Source organism: Crocodylus siamensis, chromosome 6 (genome assembly GCF_052110815.1).
Source record: "Crocodylus siamensis isolate JL-2025a chromosome 6, ASM5211081v1, whole genome shotgun sequence".
Classification (NCBI taxonomy): domain Eukaryota; kingdom Metazoa; phylum Chordata; order Crocodylia; family Crocodylidae; genus Crocodylus; species Crocodylus siamensis.
The window spans coordinates 14,477,109-14,496,273 of NC_143400.1; the positions used below are offsets into that span (position 1 = coordinate 14,477,109).

Below are 19,165 nucleotides of genomic sequence, written 5' to 3' on the forward strand. Positions count from 1 at the left end.
CTTGGATTGGGAATTAGTTTTAGCTAATTTGGCCTTGGGTTGGGGTTTTTTTAGTTTAATTTGTATCCAACTGTATTATGCTGTCCTTCCTCTCTAATCTCTGCTCTTTTGGGGTGCAGACAGAAGTGCAGCTCTCCTACTCTTCAAGTGCAATATCCCTTCTTCAGGGAGGGGTTGGGGGGCATTTTGCTGGGTCTTTGAGCTGCTGAGGCTACAGACTGCTAGAATAAATAAGAAGGGCTGAGTTGCAAGCGGTTTTATGTTCGCTTTGGAGGGAGGTGAAGATCAGGTGAGCATGCAGTGGATGTGGATGTGTGTATTCTGCCTTCCTTTGCATCCCAGTGAATCTGTTACTAAGCCTAATAGGGTCTACTATCCTGAGCTATAAATTCAGCTGAGGCTATATCTTGCACAGAGGCTTCTGGGTTAAAAATACAATTAAAGTGAACCTTACAATTTTCTCATGGAAAACTGAGGCCCAGGAATTAAAACTATGTGAAACAAATCTTTGGCAAGGCCTGGAAGTAAAGCCAGGAGGTCTGACTCCCAGTCCTTGTGCTTTAGCCATTAAACACCATTCCTTCGTCTCATCGAGTATGTCATCAGATGGTACCAGCAAGCTGAAATAACTTGGCTGCTTTCTTTTGCTGCAGACCAGTATTGTAAGCATGGTGTACACCCAGTCAGAGATCCTGCAGAAAGAAGTTTACCTCTTTGAGCGCATTGATTCTTCAAACAGAGAGACCATGAAACACTTGAAAGCAATCTGTTTCTTGCGACCCACAAAGGTAAGGGAGTTCTGTCTTCGTGTTTGATCTCTCCAGCTTCTCGGTTTCAGCTGAGTGGATCATACGTGTGTCAAATAACACCTCAATCCTGTAAATATTTAGTCACGTGCTTGTCTTCCTACTTGTCAGCCTAAGCTTTCAATTTCAAGTCCATAACATCAGCACAGGGGCGTATGCTTGCAGGGTGAGGGTATTAGTTTGCCCATCTGCAAACTGTGCCTTGTCCACTGTTTTGGAGGCGGCAATCTTTTTTGTATTTTTCCTTTTTTCCTTTCTCATTTATGTTTATAAAATGTGCCCAAGTAGTTTGCGTATTCAGGTGGATACTTTTTAGTGATGGTTTTACAAGAGTGATGTGCTCTATGGTGCCTGCTTATGAGGAATTCTTGGTGACCTTCTTGATATAATCCCATCAGTTTTAACAAACTCCCCCTACCCTCTCATAACTACAGAGAAATGCAAACTCTGTAGTTATGAGGTTGGTCTAGAGGTTTGCTAAGCTTTTCGTTTCACTAGTCGTCCCACCCATGACTGGGCAGTGGACATTGAGATCTACAGGCTGTACAGACAGGACAGAGTGGGGAAAAAGTGGGGGGTATTGTGTTAGCAAATAAAAACCTAGGATTCTGGACTAGCCTAGGGACTGACACGACACCTTGTTCGATGAGTGACAGAATGGCTTTATTTACTACAAGTATTTAAAATCAAGTCAAGTGAGCCCAAACCAAATCAAAGTCCAGTAATTAGCTATAAGGTGATGATTTCTCACCAAACAGGTGACGAAGAGGCGGTCTGTTTCTCTTCAACTTCTTGAGTAAGTTGCGCGTATCAGCAACTGGTGTCAGAAAAATTTCTCACTCTTGAAGTGTGCGTGCTGTTTGCTGTTTTACTGCCTTCTTTATACCCTTAGTTTAGCGTCTTCAAAACGTTCTTTTAGTTGTGTAAATCAAGAGAGGCCCAAGCGGTAATTGACAGGAAAAACCTGCTCATTACTAGTTATCAGAAATTTCTAATTTGAATCATAGAAGTAGGGTTGGAAAGGACCTTGTAGATCTTCAGGTCCGACCCCCCGCCTGGGCGGGAGAAAAACTGGACTCAAATAAGTCCAGCCAGGTCGACGTCAAACCTCTTCTTAAAGAGCCTCAGGGTAGGAGCCAGCACCACTTCCCTTGGAAGTTGGTTCCAGCTCTTAGCTGCCCTAACTGTGAAGTAGATCTTGCGGATGTCTAATCTAAACCTACTCTCCAATAACTTGTGTCCATTATTCCTTGTTATGCGGGGGGGGGGAGGTGCTAGGGGCAACAGTGTCTCCCCCAAACCCTTCTGGTCCCCTCTAGTGAGTTTATAGATGGTCACCAGGTCCCCCCCCTCAGCCTTCTCTTGTGAAAGCTGAACAGGTTTAGGTCCCGTAGTCTTTCATTGTAGGGTCTGCCCTGTTGTCGCCGGATCATGCGGGTGGCCCTCCTCTGGACCCTTTCAATGTTGTCCACGTCCCTCCTGAAATGGGGCACACAGAACTGGACACAGTACTCCAGCTGTGGCCTGACCAGAGTCGCATGGAGGGGGAGGATCACCTCCTTGGTTCTACTTGAGATGCACCTGTGGATGCATGACAAAGTCCGGTTCGCCCTGGCAACCGTGACCTTGCATAGTTGGCCCATGTTCATCTTGGAGTCAATAATGACTCCAAGATCCCTTTCAGCCTCCATGCTCTCAAGAAGGGAGTTTCCCACTGGTTTCTACTGCCCAAGTGCAGCACCCTGCACTTGTCAGTATTGAAACGCATCCTGTTTTTGTTAGCCTACCCCTGTAACCTATCCAGATCTTGCTGCAATCTTTCCCTCCCTACTAGCGTGCTCACCTTACCCGAAATTTTGGTATCAGCGAATTTAAACAGGTTGCTTTTCACCCCTTCGTCCAAATTCATCTTGCTGATGAAGAAATTGAACAGCGCAGGCCCAAGGACCGAGCCCTGGGGGACTCCGCTGCGCGCTTCCCCCCAGTCGAATATGACCCGTCCACCGCCACCCTCTGAGTACAACCCTTCAGCCAATCTGCGATCCATCTGACTCTGTAGGCATCAATGTCACAGTCACCTAGTTTTTTAATGAGGGTGGGGTGGGAGATGGTGTCAAAGGCCTTGCTGAAGTCTAGAAAGACTATGTCCATGGTGACACCTGCATCCATTGCCTTTGTGACCTGATCATAAAAGGCAATCAGGTTGGTCTGACATGATCTGCCCCTAATGAAACCTGCTGGTTGCCCTTGAGCATCGTCCCTGAAGCCAGCCCATCACAGATGTGCTCCTTGATGATCTTCTCAAAGAGTTTCCCTAGAATTGAGGTAAGACTGACGGGCCTATAGTTAAGAAGGTAACTCATTCTCGTAACTCATAAGTAACAAGAAGTTATCCTGTTTGAAACATATCAAGAAACTGATTAACAGCCAGGAAAAACATACTAAATCAGGAGGAAACATCTATTGCATATAGAGAATGTCTCTTCCCTTACATAAACGTGAGTTAGTCGCAAAAGAAATATTTACCATACTAATTAATAAAGGATAGACATTTTGTATGGTTACACACCAGACAACTAAGATTCTGCTTGAAATTATCTTGACTATAGCAAGATAAGTTGGAAGAGATACTTCATTATTCCTTCTTAGATGGCCTAGCCGTGAATTTGCATCCTCTTGCAATATGCAGTTAGCATTATTATTCTGTATTTTAACTTTTGTGAGTAGGCCCAAGCTTAGCATGAGTTTCACTGTCATCAGTTGCTCTCTATGTTAAGGAGCAATATACATCTTCCGTAGTTAACTTGGGCCAGGAAGAAGGGCAAATTGAGGTACTATGGGTCAGGTTACAGGGAGGGTCAGGGTGAAGGGGACTTGGTCTACTACAGACCCGCACACCAGGGGGATGAGTTAGGCCTAGAATTCTCAAGACAGCTCTCGGAGGCAGTGCGCTCAAAGGACTTGGTTGCCATGGGTGACTTTAACTGCCCAGACATCGGCTGGGAGAAATAAGCAGCCAGGTCTGCCCATTCCCAAAGTTTGTAACTTCCTTACAGGATCTTTACCTATTGTCCTGTATAGGTTCCCACTAGGGGAAATGCCTTACTAGACTCAGTACTGGCCACAAGGGACAACATGGTGGGGGATCTACAGGTGCAAGGTAACTTAGGGGATAGTGACTACCTATTGTTAGAGTGGCATGAGTTTTGTCTGTCAGCAGCTAGGGGTGCAGGGAACCCCTGCACCGACCTCCTCTACAGCTGGTAGGCTTTGTGGCCTCAGCAAGAGCTACCAGCTCTGCAGTTTTGACCCCCCTGTGTTGTAACACATACACATGACAGGAGTTTTGCTTTTAAGAATTTGTGGTGCAGTTCCCCCCCAGACCCCTACACCAATCTTCTTGAAACTTGGCAGGCTTTATGCCCTCTGCGGATTCTACCACCCCTGAACATTTCATCCAAATCGGTTAAAAAAACAAAACAAAACACACAAACAAAAAACAAACAAAAAAACAAAGTTATAGATATATTTATTGTTTCCCCATTATACCCTATGGCCGGATCTCTGAGGCCGCTTCAAAGCGTTTCAGGAGCTCCAAACCACTTTGGGAAGCCTAACGAGGCCAACTCTTCAACCCGGACATGCTGCTTCGGACCCCAAAGTGTCTGAAGCGTCTCCAGATCTGAAGCTCTGTCCGAAGCCTCGCACAGCCCTAGCGGGCATTTCTCAGGGGTCTTATCCTGCAGGCACAGAAAAGGACCATCCCAGTACACCTAGAAGGGGGCAAAAAAGGGAAAGAAACCCTCTTAGTGGAGCAGGAAAATCCAGGAGAGCCTGGAGGAGAAAAAGAGGCCTACAGGCTGTGGAAGCAGGGGGCTGCCTCCAAGGAGAAGTATATCTGCTTGGCTCAAGCTTGCAGGAAAACAGTGAGGAGAGCCAAAGCAGAAATGGAACTTAGGCTGGCAGCAAAAGTTAAGATAACAAAAAGTCATTCTTTAAGTACATGGGAAGCAGAAAGAAGGTGTAGGGTATCTTAGGGCCCTTTAAGGATGAACTAGGGCAACTGGTAACAGAGAGGATGGCGAAAGCGGAGCTTCTAAATGACTTCTTTGCATCCATGTTCCTGGACACGAATACGAATATGCATCCCATTGGGATCTTGGGTAAGACCAGTATAGATACCAACCCACCAACTGTTTGAGCTGACCTAGTATAGGGACACCTTTACTATTTAAATCAACAGATCCTGATGATCTTCATCCTAGGGTACTTGGGGAATTAGCTGGAGTCATAGTAGAGCCGCTAGCATAACTCTGAGCACTCGTGGTGCTCAGGACAGGTCCCGGAGGATTGGAAAAGGGCCAGTGTGGTCCCTATTTTCAAGAAGGGGAGGAAGGAGGAATCGGGTAACTGTAGGCTGGTTAGTCTTACCTCTATGCTTGGCAAAACCTTAAGAGAAAATTGTTAAGGATCACATTTGTGGGGGACCAGCAGGTAAAGTGATGCTAAGGGGCAATCAGCATGGGTTTGTAGCAGGCAGATCTTGCCTAACTAACCTGGTTTCATTTTTACAACCGGGTCACAAAATGCTTGGATGAAGGAGCAGAGGTAAATGTCATTTACTTAGATTTTAAAAAGGCCTTTGACACAGTGTCACACCCAGTTCTTATAAATAAACTAAACAGTTGCAATGTAGATTATTACACAGCCCGGTGGGTAGAAAATGGGCTTACAGGACACAGCCAGAGTGATGGTGGACAGGTCGGTTTCTGCCTGGAGAAATGTGGGTGGTGGAGTCCCACAAGACTCTGTCCAGGGACTGGAACTGTTCAGTGTCTTCATTAGTGACTTGGATGAGGGAATAGAAAGCAACCTGTCCAAGTTTACTGATGACACCAAACTGTGGGGGGGGAGGTACACAAACTAGATGGCAGGGAGTGAATCCAGGCTGATTTAGACAGGCTAGGGAAATGGGCCGAACAGAATAGGATGCAGTTTAACAAGGATAAGTGTCATGTGTTGCACCTGGGGAGGAAGAATCATCAATACTCCTACAGCCTGGGAGGCACCACTCGAAGTAACACAACTGCGGAAAGGGATCCTGGAGTTGTAGTCTACTCCAAAATGAGCATGAGTCACCAGTGTGACGAGGTAATAAGTAAAGCTAACTGCACCCTTTCTTGCATAAGTAGGTGCATCTCAAACAGGTCCAGGGAGGTGATACTTCCCCTCTATGTGACATTGGTTAGGCTGCAGCTGGAGTACTGTAGTGTCCAGTTTTGGGTGCCACACTTTGGGAGGGATGTGGATGGCCTGGAGAGGGTTCAGAGGAGGGCCACTCATCTGGTTAAAGGCCTACAGAAAAAACCCTATGTGGACCTATTGGGAGACCTGAACCTCTTCAGCCTCCGCAAGAAGAGGATGAGAGGTGATCTTGTGGCTGCCTACGAACTTATCCGGGGGGAACAGTAAGAAATAAGGGATATAGTGTTTACCAGGGTGCCTGTCAGGGTAACTAGAAATAATGGCCACCAACTGGAAGAGCAAATTCAAATGGGACATCAGGAAAAAATAACTTGCAGCAAGGGTTGCCAACATATAGAATAAGCTTCCAAGGGAGGTGGTACTGTCCCCTTCCTTGGAGGTGTTTAAAAGGAGATTGGACACACGCCTGGTTGGGGTCATCTGACCCCAGCACTCATTCCTGCCCAGGACAGGAATAGGTCCCTTCTGACCCTAACATCTATGAAACTCTGCTCTAGTACAAACGGAAAGGAGATAGAAGTTTCATTTTGCATTCCGGAGAAGCATTGTTGCCAGTTCCAAGTATATAAATATATCACAATATAGGATTAAATACCTTGTAATATTTTTTCTAAATTGCAAATTCAGGGCTTTTATTTGTTTTCTGGCTTCAGAATCTGCTAAGGTTCAGAGGTCTCTGTTCCTCCCTCCCCACCGTGCACACGGTCAAGAAGCTTTGCTTTAATTAAGCTGAGAGTGTTATATAATTGCATGGCTACAGGAGCATTCCAGAAAAATTCAGGTATTGTGATCCTTGTGATAAGGTTGTGAGGGCTGGCAACACCGCAGAAGTGGAAGCGCCCTAAGAAACAGAATTCTGAGGGACACGGCACACCACACAGACTTATCTTCTGCAACATTTGCTGTAATAGCTGGGACTGTCCCACCTTTTCAGGATCAGCTCAATGATATATAGCAGTACTTTCTCGATTCTAATTGCCCAAGGGAGTTGCCTGCCTCCTGGCTCACTCTCTTCTCATTAATAATGCCTATGGCAAGCATAGAATATTAAAAAGTACAGTTCTTTCTCTAGGGTCTAAAACAAGTGGCCAGGCTTCTAAATGAGATGGTGGTTGAACTTGTTTGCAAATTGGCCACTGTCAATGGGAGGTACTGGGTGCTGAGCTCCTGTGGGCAGGTATAGCTATCAGAAATGGTGGCAAGAGCCACCAAACCCCAGTGACTTCAGGAGCTCTCTCTGCTGCTGTGAGATGAAGGTTACTGGGCTAGGTGGGACTGTGGTCTGAACCCTTCGGGCACTTTTTTATGTTCTAATAATGCAGCGACTTGCTGGATCAGGCCCATGGTGCTCCTTGTCTTTTGAACTGCCAAAGAAGCATTTGTCTAATTTTTTTCCCCCCATGATCAATGGGGTGTCGTCTTATTCTGCTTCACCTGGAGTCTGTTTTTATCCAGGAGAACGTGGAATATCTCATTCAAGAGCTGCGGAGACCAAAATACAGCATCTATTTTGTTTGTAAGTATATCCTTTCTAGCCATGTTCTTGGGTCCCTTGCATTGCATTAAAACTCCCTGACCTTATCTTTTACTGACTACTACCCCAGGTTATCTTTTCTTAGTACCATGTAGCATTACCTGGTTTTGAACAACAGTTAGTCTAGTCACAGTTTGTGCTTTGCTTGGTTTTGGCTTAGTCCTCTAGAAACTGAAAAAAGGGTCAGGGGCACTTCATCTGTTGCAAATCTTGTACAGCAGAACTCAGTTGGCCTCTAGATGTCATTGTTTCTCTGTACAAATGCACTAAAGCAGGAGCAAAACCAGTTTGGGGAGGAAGGAATGCAGCCCTAGGAAAGGTTTAATGTAAATAAGATAGGATGTGGGGTTGAGGATGCATGATGCTAAGCTTTATATAAAGTCATAATAAGAGATGTACCACTGTTGATTGACCACAGCAATGGGTCTGGTGCTACTGATGTGGAGTTCACTATCTAGGCTTGTGTTAGGTGCAGAAAAGGAAGAAAACTGCTCTGCTGCTTGTAGAGTCCCTAAACTTATGTGAGAGTCTGTCTCTAGCTCTTTGATTACGTGTTTGAGCTCATGCAGAGTAATAGGGAGAGAGGAAAATAGTTAGAGTAACCTTTTTAAAATTGCATTGGTAATCGGGTGATTGTGCCCCAAGGTCAGATTCATGTCTGCTATAGTTTGGGAGCTACTCTTTCCAGTGGAAAGTTCCTTGCTATCTTTTATTGTCCTCTTGCAGTAACTCCTTTGTGTGCTCCTTGTCAGTTTTTATGCTGCAGCCATTACTCCACTACTGTGCCTTGTCTGTCTTTCAGATTTCAGTAATGTGATTAGTAAGAGCGATGTCAAGTCACTGGCTGAGGCTGATGAACAGGAAGTTGTGGCAGAAGTTCAGGTAAAATCTAATCTCCTAAGTAGCTCTCTTCTCCCCAAAGTACTATGAGAATTGACCTACCAATGTATAGGTCCCCTGTTCCCCCCAGCCACATAGTTACTAGAGCCATTTTTAGGGCTCATTTTGTAACGGTGCATGGCAATAACACATTATTTCAGGAGGGAATGAAAGACATGCATATAATGCTACTCTTTCCTCAAGTGCCAGGACTTTTTCATCCATTGTTACAGTCAGCCTCTGTGCTGTAGCAAGATTGGTGCTTGTCTCTTGTCAGGTGATTAGCAGGTGTATGGGCAGACGGGGGAGTAAAACCCCTGTATCAAGGACAAATGCTGAAAGTTCCAGCAGATGGAGGAATTACAGTGGCTGGAGTTGGAGGCGTGGGGGTTACTAGGAGTTTTCTTCAGCAACTTGAAGAAACTGTCCCTGTATGTAGCATTTTGAGCTGAGTAGCTGGTACTAACATTTGCTTTCCTAGGACAAAGAGGTGTTGGCAAAGCATTAACTATGTTTGCTTTTGTTCTCTGACAGGAGTTCTATGGAGATTATATTGCAGTGAATCCACATGTCTTTTCCCTCAACCTCTTAGGCTGCTGTCAGGTATGGAAAAGGCTAATACTCTTTCAGGTGTGTGTAGTAGCTGAGGCTGAAGGAGACTAGCAGGTGCAACAAATGTGGGACTCGTGTTTGAGCTTCCTGTTTGGGCATCCTGCTATTAGAATTTTCAGACTAAAACTGGGAGGGTGATGGGCTTGCACAGCATGAGTAATAGCAGCAGTTAGCTATGCTTTATTGTTACATTATAATTTCAAAGTAAAATTTCATTTATTTAACATAGCTGCTACTCACTGTGAAACTGTCTCACTGCAATGGAAAGGAGATGCGCATCATGCAGTACAACTGATGTGTAATACAGCAAAGTACAAATATGAAAGTAAAAACCCAAAGCATCTAAAATTCAGCATGAGCTTTGTAGGATCAAAGAGTACCCATGTTGTTAAAACCCAGTGAAAACAGATGAAAGTGGTATTTTGTTTAAATACACTTTTATCCGAACCATCCTTCTTAGTAATTATTGTGGAGATCTAAAATTTGCCTTGAGATTTCTTTTGGAATTTTCTTGACTTTTTTTTCCTATTTCTCTTCATTCTATTTTAGACATGGGAGGTAACCTATAAGACACTTTGGCTAGAGCTGTGTTTCCTCTTCCCCCTCAGTGAAAGGATGCATGACCCAAGTGTCTGTTGGTGTGTTTATTTTTCAGGGTCGCAATTGGGATGCAGCCCAGCTATCCAGAACCACTCAAGGGCTGACAGCTTTGCTTTTGTCTTTGAAGAAATGCCCCATGATACGTTACCAGCTTTCCTCTGAATCGGCAAAGAGGCTTGCTGAATGTGTTAAGGTACAGTCCTGTGCTACAGTAATTTTAAATGAGCCTGGTAGTGTGGCTCCTGTCAGAAGTCTGCATCCATTAAGAGGAAGAGTCTATAAAGAATAGTTGTCCCTCTACTTGCACTGTAACCTTGCCCAAGTTGTAACCCCTCTCTGCTCCTCAACTCCTTCGTTTACCAAATAGTCAGAATACTTGATCCCTGATTTTCCACAAGTTCTGTGAAGTTTCCTGGGCAGATAGGGTTCTTTGGGTAAATGTGATCTCTTTTATTAGACCAATTGAATAGTTGGAAAAATTGTTCTTTATGCTTTTGGGCACAAGCACCCTAGCTTGTAAAGAACAATTTTTCCAACTAGTGTATTCAATTGGTCTAATAAAAGAGATCACATTTACCCAAAGAACCTTGTAGCTAACGCCCTCCCTAAGGACATAGGCATACAACCAGCACTCTCAAAATGGTGACGTTTCCTGTAATTTAATGGATCTGAGAACTCTGGAGTGTGCAAGGTAGTGTTACATTTGCCATGTTTACTTAAACACTGTTGTGGTCTCTTTACCTCTTGCTCACTAGTGCCCAAGGCACAGGGAACTTTTTCCATCTGCAGCTAGGACCAAATGGCTTATCCCTTTTTCATTTCCTTCTCCAACAGCAAGTAATTACTAAAGAATATGAGCTGTTTGATTTTCGGCGCACAGAAGTTCCTCCATTACTCCTGATTCTGGACAGGTCGGATGATGCTATCACCCCACTTCTGAACCAGGTGAAATACCTCCTGACCAGCTGGGAGACGTGGGCTATAGCAACCAGGGATCCTGAAATGCACATAGCTGTCTGGTGCTAGCCTGCATCCCAGAGTTTGGGCTCACAATAGCCTAGGGCAGGGTTTAGATTTTAAATGTAAAGAGTCTTTTCCTTAAATTACCTCTGCATTCTGTTTCCGAGAGTCTCTGAATACTCTTGGATTCTCCTGGGTTCTGTGGCAGATCAAACAAGTTGAGTAATTTTCAAGGGTTCTCATGTTTTGTAAAACATGGCTTTCTGTGTAGGGCCTAAACATCTTGGCAATGCTCTTCCCAACTGTTTATTTGCAAAGGACATTTGGCAGCACATCTATCAAATGACCTTGCATTACCTTGTTCCTTGTGCTGCGTTATTGATGAGTGTTAGCATTTACTGGGTGGCTATTGTGATTTTTCTCTAGCTGCTCTGTAGACTTTGGCATTGAATAGTCTATTATGTGTCTCCTTTCATTTCTCTGGGATGTGCTCAGACACCAGCCAGCTTGGTGGTTAGGTAATGGCTGGAGCTGCAGAATTGTTAACTCAGAGGGCAACTAAGGCTTTTGTGCTGCTAGTAAGCGTTATTTAGAACTGAGGACTGCTGGAATTCTGCACTTTCTGCCATGGAGAATTTCAGCTTCTTTCTCCTCTTGACCTCTACTATTCTTAAATTCTAGCAGTGGCATGAAACTCATAACGTCTGGTATTGGTTTGACCTGTGTTTTAAGAGTTACACGAGTCCCAGTCTAGTTTTCATGGCTGTCTATAGACATGCTTGTTTTTGGTTTAAAATTAAAACACTCCAGTGTCTTTACACTGTTGCGTGTATCAAGTCCCCATCCCCCACATCTCTAAATGGTGGTGGGGGCACTTTAACTAAACCTTGTCAAATGAGTTTTAGTTAAAGTGATCCCATGGCTATTTTGAAACCTGAGTGTGGGGTGTTTATTACACAACAGTGAGCTGTTCTAATTAGAGTGGCTCTCCAGGAGCACCCCCCCCCCCATCTGAGCACGTGTTTAGGCAGCCCATGGGCTCTCCAGACCACCGTCACAATGGACACTAATTTCTGTTAAACTTAAAGGACTGAGGCAAAACAGTGTATAGGTTGTGAAGACCCAATCCCTCTACTTATAATAGGTAAAATATTATTTGCCTCTGAGCTGGTTATACCAGTGCTACTATCTAATCTGCATGCACCACTGGTCCAGTCTATTGTGTACAAGGGACTTCGTATCTAAAGCTTAGATCAAATGCAAGCTGTATTTGTGCTGTAGCTAGTTCCTTGCTGCAGTTGTCTTGTGCATAGGTGGGTCGTAAAGGTGCCATGTCTGGGCATGTGTGTGCTCTCAACACGCAGGCAGCTTTTCTTTTACTGGAGACCATATTTGCCTGTTGAGTGGTTTTTTTAAAATTTTATTTATTTATTTATTTATTTATACATACCCAGCCTTAATAAAAGGGTACAGACACTTTTTCTCAACTGTACTTGATTCTTCTAGCTCATTGATTTGAGAGCAATATGGCAGTGTTAAAAAATCAAGCTGGAACTGTGGGCAAGTTCCCAAAATATGTTGCTTGCTGCACAGTCATTGTTTCTAAACCCAGTGCAGAGGTTCAGAGAAATGGATTGACAAGTATGTCAGTGCTTTGATCAGCTTGCAGATTTCCCTTCAAATTAATATTAGTCTTCCCAGGATAAATATAGCAGCACACTGATGCGCAAAAACACACACTCCTGCTGCGTAAGAAGCATAGGAGCGTGTAGGAAATGGTACAGCCTGTAACTGCCGCATCTCTGCAGCCAAAAATACCCTCTGCTGTACAGACAGAGGACGATAATAATGGCAAATGTATTAGTTGTTCCCTGTTGCCTGTCTTCCAGAAGCTTGTCTCAAATACAGATGCAACAAGCTGTCTGGGATAGATACTGTTGCTGGTTTACCTGTACATCAGGTAGTGCAACAAGCTGTTGATCTCTTGCTGAGGATTCTTGTGTGCTAACTCAAACAGAAATCCATGGTTTGGGGGATTTTTTTGTTTGTTTGTTTGTTATAAAGCTTTATACTCTTTAAAAAGGGAATTTCTGCCAGAGAACTGGGCATATAGTTTGGTGTTTAGTAACATAGAGTCTAACTTTTTTTTTTATTTGCAGTAAGCCCTCTTTTATTTGAGTAAAGCTTCCCAAAAGTAAGCAGGACCATAAATCACAAGCAGGTGATGGTCTGGATCTCTTTGCACTGCCTGAATGGTGTAAAATGGTTTTAGCATTACTGGGAGTGCAGTGTGTTGTTTTGCACCCTAGATTAGCTTGTGATCCAAGTAAAACATTTTTCTTTCCTTCCCCCCTCCACCCCTTCCTCCTTAGTGGACCTACCAAGCTATGGTTCATGAGCTGCTGGGGATCAACAACAACCGTATCGATCTGTCTCGAGTACCTGGAATAAGCAAAGATCTGAGGGAGGTGGTTCTGTCTGCGGAGAACGATGAGTTTTATGCCAACGTAGGTGTCTGTCTGGTAGGAAGGGAGTCTATTCAGGTGGTTGAAGTTGGGGCTTGGGTTCTGTTCTTCATTCTGCTGCTGAATTGTTTGTGTGGCCTTCCCCTCTCCTGTGTTTCCCCTTTTTTGTAAAACAAGGATGATGGCATTGGCCTATTACTTGGGTAGGTGGTGAAAGTAAACAAACATAATGTCTCGGGTGGCTCCTGCTGTCTTTGTTTCCCTAAATGTCCTTACCACTTTTTCCTTTGAGCTGAAGTTTGGGGAAAACAATACAACCTTAGAGCTTTGGGAAGAGAGGCTGGTGTGTTTTTTCCATTTAAGTTGCAGCCCTTATCAGAGCAGCCTGCCCTCCAATTTCCCTCCTCTGTCACACACAGAACATGTATCTGAACTTTGCCGAGATTGGCAGCAATATCAAGAATCTCATGGAGGATTTCCAGAAGAAGAAACCCAAGGAGCAGCAGAAGCTTGAGTCCATAGCAGACATGAAGGTAATCGCGTCAACCAGATTGGTTCACGTACTGATACTGGTAACATTATGTTGAGGCAGGTCCCAACGTGTTCCACGAGCCATCTCATGTTGTATGTCTGTACATAGCTTGTGAGGTCCTGGTCGGTGAAATGGGCTTCTCGGTGCTACTTCTGAACAGTGGAGCTGTAGCTGTGAAGAGACTCGGAAAGCTTCTGCGGGCTCCTGAACTTGGGGTCAAAGGGAATGTTGTCCCAGTTGCTTTACACTGGTGTAAATCAGTTTTTTAATTGAAGCCTCCATTATTGCACCCATGTAAAACCAACAGATATTAATAGGTGCCTTCTGTGCTGCCTTGCTGACACATTTTTTGCTCCTATTTTGAAAGAACTTTGTACTTTGGCTTCTCATTTGCAGGCCTTTGTGGAGAACTACCCACAGTTCAAGAAGATGTCAGGCACGGTATCGAAGCATGTGACAGTGGTGGGTGAGCTCTCCAGGCTGGTCAGTGAGCGGAACCTGTTGGAGGTGTCAGAGGTTGAGCAGGAGCTAGCTTGTCAGAATGACCACTCAAGCGCACTCCAGGTACTAGAGGCCCAGCAATCTAACCTCCATGATCTTTGTCCATTTTCCAGAAGGGCAGCTTGGACAGCTCCTCTGCTTGTGGAAGTAGTGTTAGTCAGTGGGAGCTCTTCACATAATCGTGTTGTAGGGTTGGGAACCTTGGATACCAGAACTGGCTTCTCAGCTCCCACCCATTCAGTTCAGATGAGAATGAATCATAGTTAAGAATTATCCTGAGAAGCTGTTGCACTCTGCAAGCCAAAATCATCTGGCTGTGCTCAGTTGATATATTCAGACTCTCCCTGGTTATTTCATGTAGAGAAGGATCTTGGATTACAACTGTTGGGCGTTTGCTTTGTAATGCATCCTACTTCTTGTAGCTAACTTTCAGCAAGGGGTGGGAGTAAGTTTGATTTTTTTTTTTTCCTCCCCCCTTGTTTTTCCCCCACCCCCTACGGTAAATTCTTGGCTGCTTACCGAAACCTGCAGAATTAATGTGCTGGGGAGCAGGGTGTGGCTCTGGGAATTATTCTTGGTATCTATGGCCTTGTCCATGCTGGGTGGGGGGTGGTCACTCTTGGAACAAGAATTCCAAGTCAGATTTTCCAGCCCAGAGGCAAGACTATCATTTCTTAGTCCCTCAGGATAGTGTCGGGGCTTCTATGAGTCTTGGTTGTCTAATGTGAGAGGGCATATTGAATCTGCAGTATTTGCATGAAAACGGCAGCAAGAGAACTGCATCAGTCTGCCTGGCACTAGATTTGTTACAGGACAGATGCACCATGCATACAGTTAACTAAATGGACGTTGTCATTAGCATGTTGGGAGTCCCTCCCTAAGTGGCAGAGTCAGTCTGGAGATGATTACAATAGGAATCTGAACAATTTCCTCTTCTTCACTTATGCTGTTTTGTTTTGTGCTTTCCACTTCTGTCATCCTTGTATGAAAGCAGAATTTTTTTGCTACAACACTGTAGGTGTATGTGGTGCGTTGTCGGTGACTAGACTGGCTGGGGTTCACATGACAGTTTTAGCCTTGATTGTGCAGCAGACTTTGTCCATGGAACCTGGGACCCACACTAAATCTCAGTTATTTCACTGAAGCTGCCCATGGTTTCAGGGCTCTAGCTGCAAAAAAAAAAAAAAAAATCTCATTGTCTCAATCAGTTGTAATGCAGGAGAATCTATGCCTTATTGTATCAGGGTTTGTGAAACCACAAGGCTCAGTTCAGTTCAGCAAGGGCTCCTGATTTCTTCATTAAACTTTTTTGTTTATTAAATCTTGTAAAACCTTCTTATATTTTGAACAGACTTAAAAGGAGCAGAGGTCTTGATTGCAGCTGTCTGGCACTTTGTGTACAGTGCTGGTTAAGGGCAATTAACAAATGTCATAATTTTATGATTGGGATGGTGAAAGAAAGAACTCAGAGAGAGCTAATGGATTGTTTTGAACTCCACAAGTTAAAACCAAAACTACCATCTGTGAACAGAGTGTGGGAGGGTGGTGGGAGGAGGGACCCCATGTCTGATTATTATCCTTATTTGGAGTGTCTTTTCCAGTGTGGAGCTGCATATATAAAGGATGCCTTTAGCAAATAGGCTCAACCTTAAAAAGGATCTCCTTGTTTGACATCTGAGTGTAGAGTGAAGTTTTGACCCCATGATGGCTTGTCAAATTCCATGACCTGCCCCAGAATCTGTCAGTACGTCAGTAGTGATGAACTGAGGTTGTTGACTCCTAACAATACTGCCATTTTTTGAGGGTGACTGTATTGTGATACATGGAGAAGTCATGGAGAGACACAACACTTGTCCTTGTGAAAATGATGCTGATCTGTGCACTGCAAACAGGCTTTTCTAAAAAGGATTTTGTTAAAATGGAAGCTTTATATTGTAATGGACTCCTTCACACCATAGTAAGCAGGAACCTCTGACTAGAAAGCTACAGATCAGGATCTTAAATAGATTTGAAAAGCATTTCTTTTTAGCCTGTGTTATTCAGCATCATGAGTGGGTGGCTCTGTGATAATATTAGCACTGCAAATAGTTTAATCCTTGGGCCAGATCCTTGAATAGGGTAAGCCAGCATAGTGCTGTTGAGATCAGGGCAGCGATGCTGATTTGTGTCAGCTTAGGAGCTGGGTGAGTGTTTTTATATTTGGTATGTCCTGATAACTGCTTATTGAAATGGCTCTTTAGCTATAAAAAAGATGGGATGTAAACAGCCTAGGATCTGTTGCTTTATATTGTCTTATTGTTCCTAGATCCAACTTGCTCCACTTATAAATCCAATGTGAGTTATCTGTCAGGCCTGTACCCCACCCTCTTCTTGGATTGCTCAGCCTCAGCAGGAAAAGATTCTGAAAAGCACCGTGTATATAGCAAGCTCTAGTGCAAAGAAAATCTTAGCTGGTGATGCAGTCAGTAGCAGGGGGGAGGGGGGCAGAAGACTCTTGCCCTGTTTGACATCTGTTAGCCCCTGCAAAGGAAATAGGAGGAAGGACTCGCTTGACAATGCCCAGCTAAGGGTATGATTCTCACCTAGGCCTGGCACAGACTGGTTTTGTACTAATGCGTTTCAGTAAATGATACCTATGTTTGACTACCAGTTTTATCTTAAGCTCCAGTGTGAAATGTGGTTATACCAATTTAAAGGTGCTTATTACCAATTTAAAGGTGCTTATACCAGTACAATTGTACAGTTTAATTCCACATCTCTACAGGAAATTAAGTATAGAGGTGGTTGTATCAGTATCAGAGTCCTTGTGTGTAGATGAGGCCTCATGCTGAGATCTTCGTTATCACCCTGGCATTGCAGAGGGAGACTTAAGGTGGGAGCAGATGGCCTGTGCACCTTTTCAGGATGCTTCAGAGTGCCAGAACAGTGTAATAAGACTGCAGTGCAATTGAATTTTAAGGTAGAGCTCCCAGATCTTGCATAAAGTGACGTTCTTCACAGTCACTCTTCTAAAAAGTCCTCTTCTCTTGAATGCTTGGGTCCTGGTTTTATCACAAGAGCAAACCTGTCCCGATAGAAGCCACCTGAAGCTTCAGGTGCTCAGCACCTGTATCTCTCCATACTGAAGTTTTGACATTTGGGTGTTCAAAATCAGAGGTGTCTGCTTCTAATGGAATTGCCCTTGAATGCATTTGTGGAAGAGCTGAGAGTTGGCTCTTACTAGTGACGATGCAGCTGCCTTGTCAACTCTGCAATTAAGAATCTCTTCTGATAAACCTGTGCTGCAACATGGAGCTTGGTGTTAGCTACAAAGTATGCCCTGAACCCCAAGGAAAGTTTTGAAGACAGACTAGCTTGTGATGAGCTCTATGCTGCCCTGGTTAGAGTGGTACCAGTACCCAACTAGCTGGAAAAAAATACCCAAGTAATCTTTAAAATCAGTAAACTACATGGAGCATATAGTAGACATCCTGAACACAGGCACAGCTTCCATAAACAAAACCCTCTAGGAGTTTGCTGCAGTCACATTTGTAGATGTTAGGTGCTAGAAGGGACCTCTTGAGATTATCAGGTCCTTGAAAGGGATTATGGGAGAGCCAACAAATAGGAACTAATTTGGAACTTTTTCTGGATCAGCCAGAAAACAAAATTGCAAACTATTTAACTGCTGTCTCTTTTTAAGTGGGGGGAAAAGCCTGCAATCGGTCTATCTGGGTGCACTGTCCAAGGGTGTTCTCTGTTGCAACCTCCTAATGGCAGTGTAGGGGAAGGGTCATGGAAACAATGAAGAATAACCCAGGGCATCAAATAAAGAGGGTATTGTTCTCCCACTGATGTAATTTCAGCAATTGTTAATTTCTCTTGTGGCCTTGGGCCCCCAAGTACAGTACATTTTTTGGCTATTCCTTTCCTGATCTCTTATTAATTCTGACAATGTACATGAGTCTTGAGTGATGAATGAAAGGTTTTGAATCCCATCTTCTTGGATGGACAATAGCTTTTCTGTTCCTCGTGCTTCCTGCTTACACAGCTATGACCACCGTGTTCCCAGCCAAGGACTGGAAATCCTGCAAGTAGATATCCTTGTAAGAACCCATTCTGTGGGTGGAATGGAAGGGAGTCAATGGCAAATCCTCCTCCAGGAATTTGTCCTCTATTTCTGTTGTAACCAGTGCTTGTTATTTAGCCCAGTTATGGCAAACCTGATTTAATTGTGTCCAGAGAAATTATTCTACCTGAGTTGGTCCTGCCCTTTTACTTGGTACCAATCTATATTTTCTGCCCTGCATCATGTGCCCCCTTCATCTGTATGCCTTTGAAGTAATCCAAGCTGACTCTGCTCTTTAATCTATCGCACAGGAAGGATTGCAGGTTTTACTATGAGGTGGATCTTAAAGCATCTGCCTGTCCTTGGCCAAACATCTGCAGACACTTAGTCTGTTGTAGATGCTGGTTCTCTGACATCCATTACAAAGGACAGATTTAAGCAGTTTATTTCCACTGCTCATCTAAGCACTGGTATCTGCTTTGTTTGGTCCTTATCTTGCCTGACAGTCTTGCATTGCACCATGTCTGAGAGGGACCATGGGGTGTTGAGAAGCTGCTCCACTTCTTGTTCCGTGAAGGGGTAGAACTAAAATGTGGGGTAGATCCTGGCTGTATGCCACCTTGGGCAGAATACAACCGCTCCTCTAAAACCCCTGGGCAGTATGACGTGAACCACATCTTAATAGGGAGGCAACACATCCCTGATTGCAGCTAAAGCAACAGATTTGTTTGTTAGAAATACGATGCTTATATTTTTGTTGTTTTCATGCAATAGCTAATCTTTGCCCTTCATTTCATTTCTTCCTTGGTAGGTTTCTAGTATCAGCTCTCTCCTATCAAACCTGAGACTTTGCTTTTCTGAAACTTCTTTGCCTTCTTCATGCATGTGGCTGTTGCCAAGCAGCTGGGTAGATGCATGATTTGCACAGTTGCTCTCAAGGCACAGGCTTAATGCATTGGGTTT

At 44.1% G+C, this 19,165-nt stretch overlaps 1 protein-coding gene across 2 annotated transcripts in view; it reads left to right on the plus strand.

The window, feature by feature from the left end:
• VPS45 (vacuolar protein sorting 45 homolog) overlaps nucleotides 1-19,165 on the plus strand; it is a 50,125-nt gene that overhangs the window by 595 nt on the left and 30,365 nt on the right. For both annotated transcript variants that reach the window (XM_090055435.1, XM_090055434.1), the window contains exons 2-10: nucleotides 654-788; nucleotides 7,527-7,587; nucleotides 8,408-8,487; nucleotides 9,019-9,087; nucleotides 9,752-9,889; nucleotides 10,531-10,641; nucleotides 13,029-13,163; nucleotides 13,541-13,654; nucleotides 14,050-14,217. In XM_090055435.1, coding sequence (XP_089911561.1) covers nucleotides 654-788; nucleotides 7,527-7,587; nucleotides 8,408-8,487; nucleotides 9,019-9,087; nucleotides 9,752-9,889; nucleotides 10,531-10,641; nucleotides 13,029-13,163; nucleotides 13,541-13,654; nucleotides 14,050-14,217 — 1,011 coding nt within the window. The remainder of the gene's footprint in view (nucleotides 1-653; nucleotides 789-7,526; nucleotides 7,588-8,407; nucleotides 8,488-9,018; nucleotides 9,088-9,751; nucleotides 9,890-10,530; nucleotides 10,642-13,028; nucleotides 13,164-13,540; nucleotides 13,655-14,049; nucleotides 14,218-19,165) is intronic.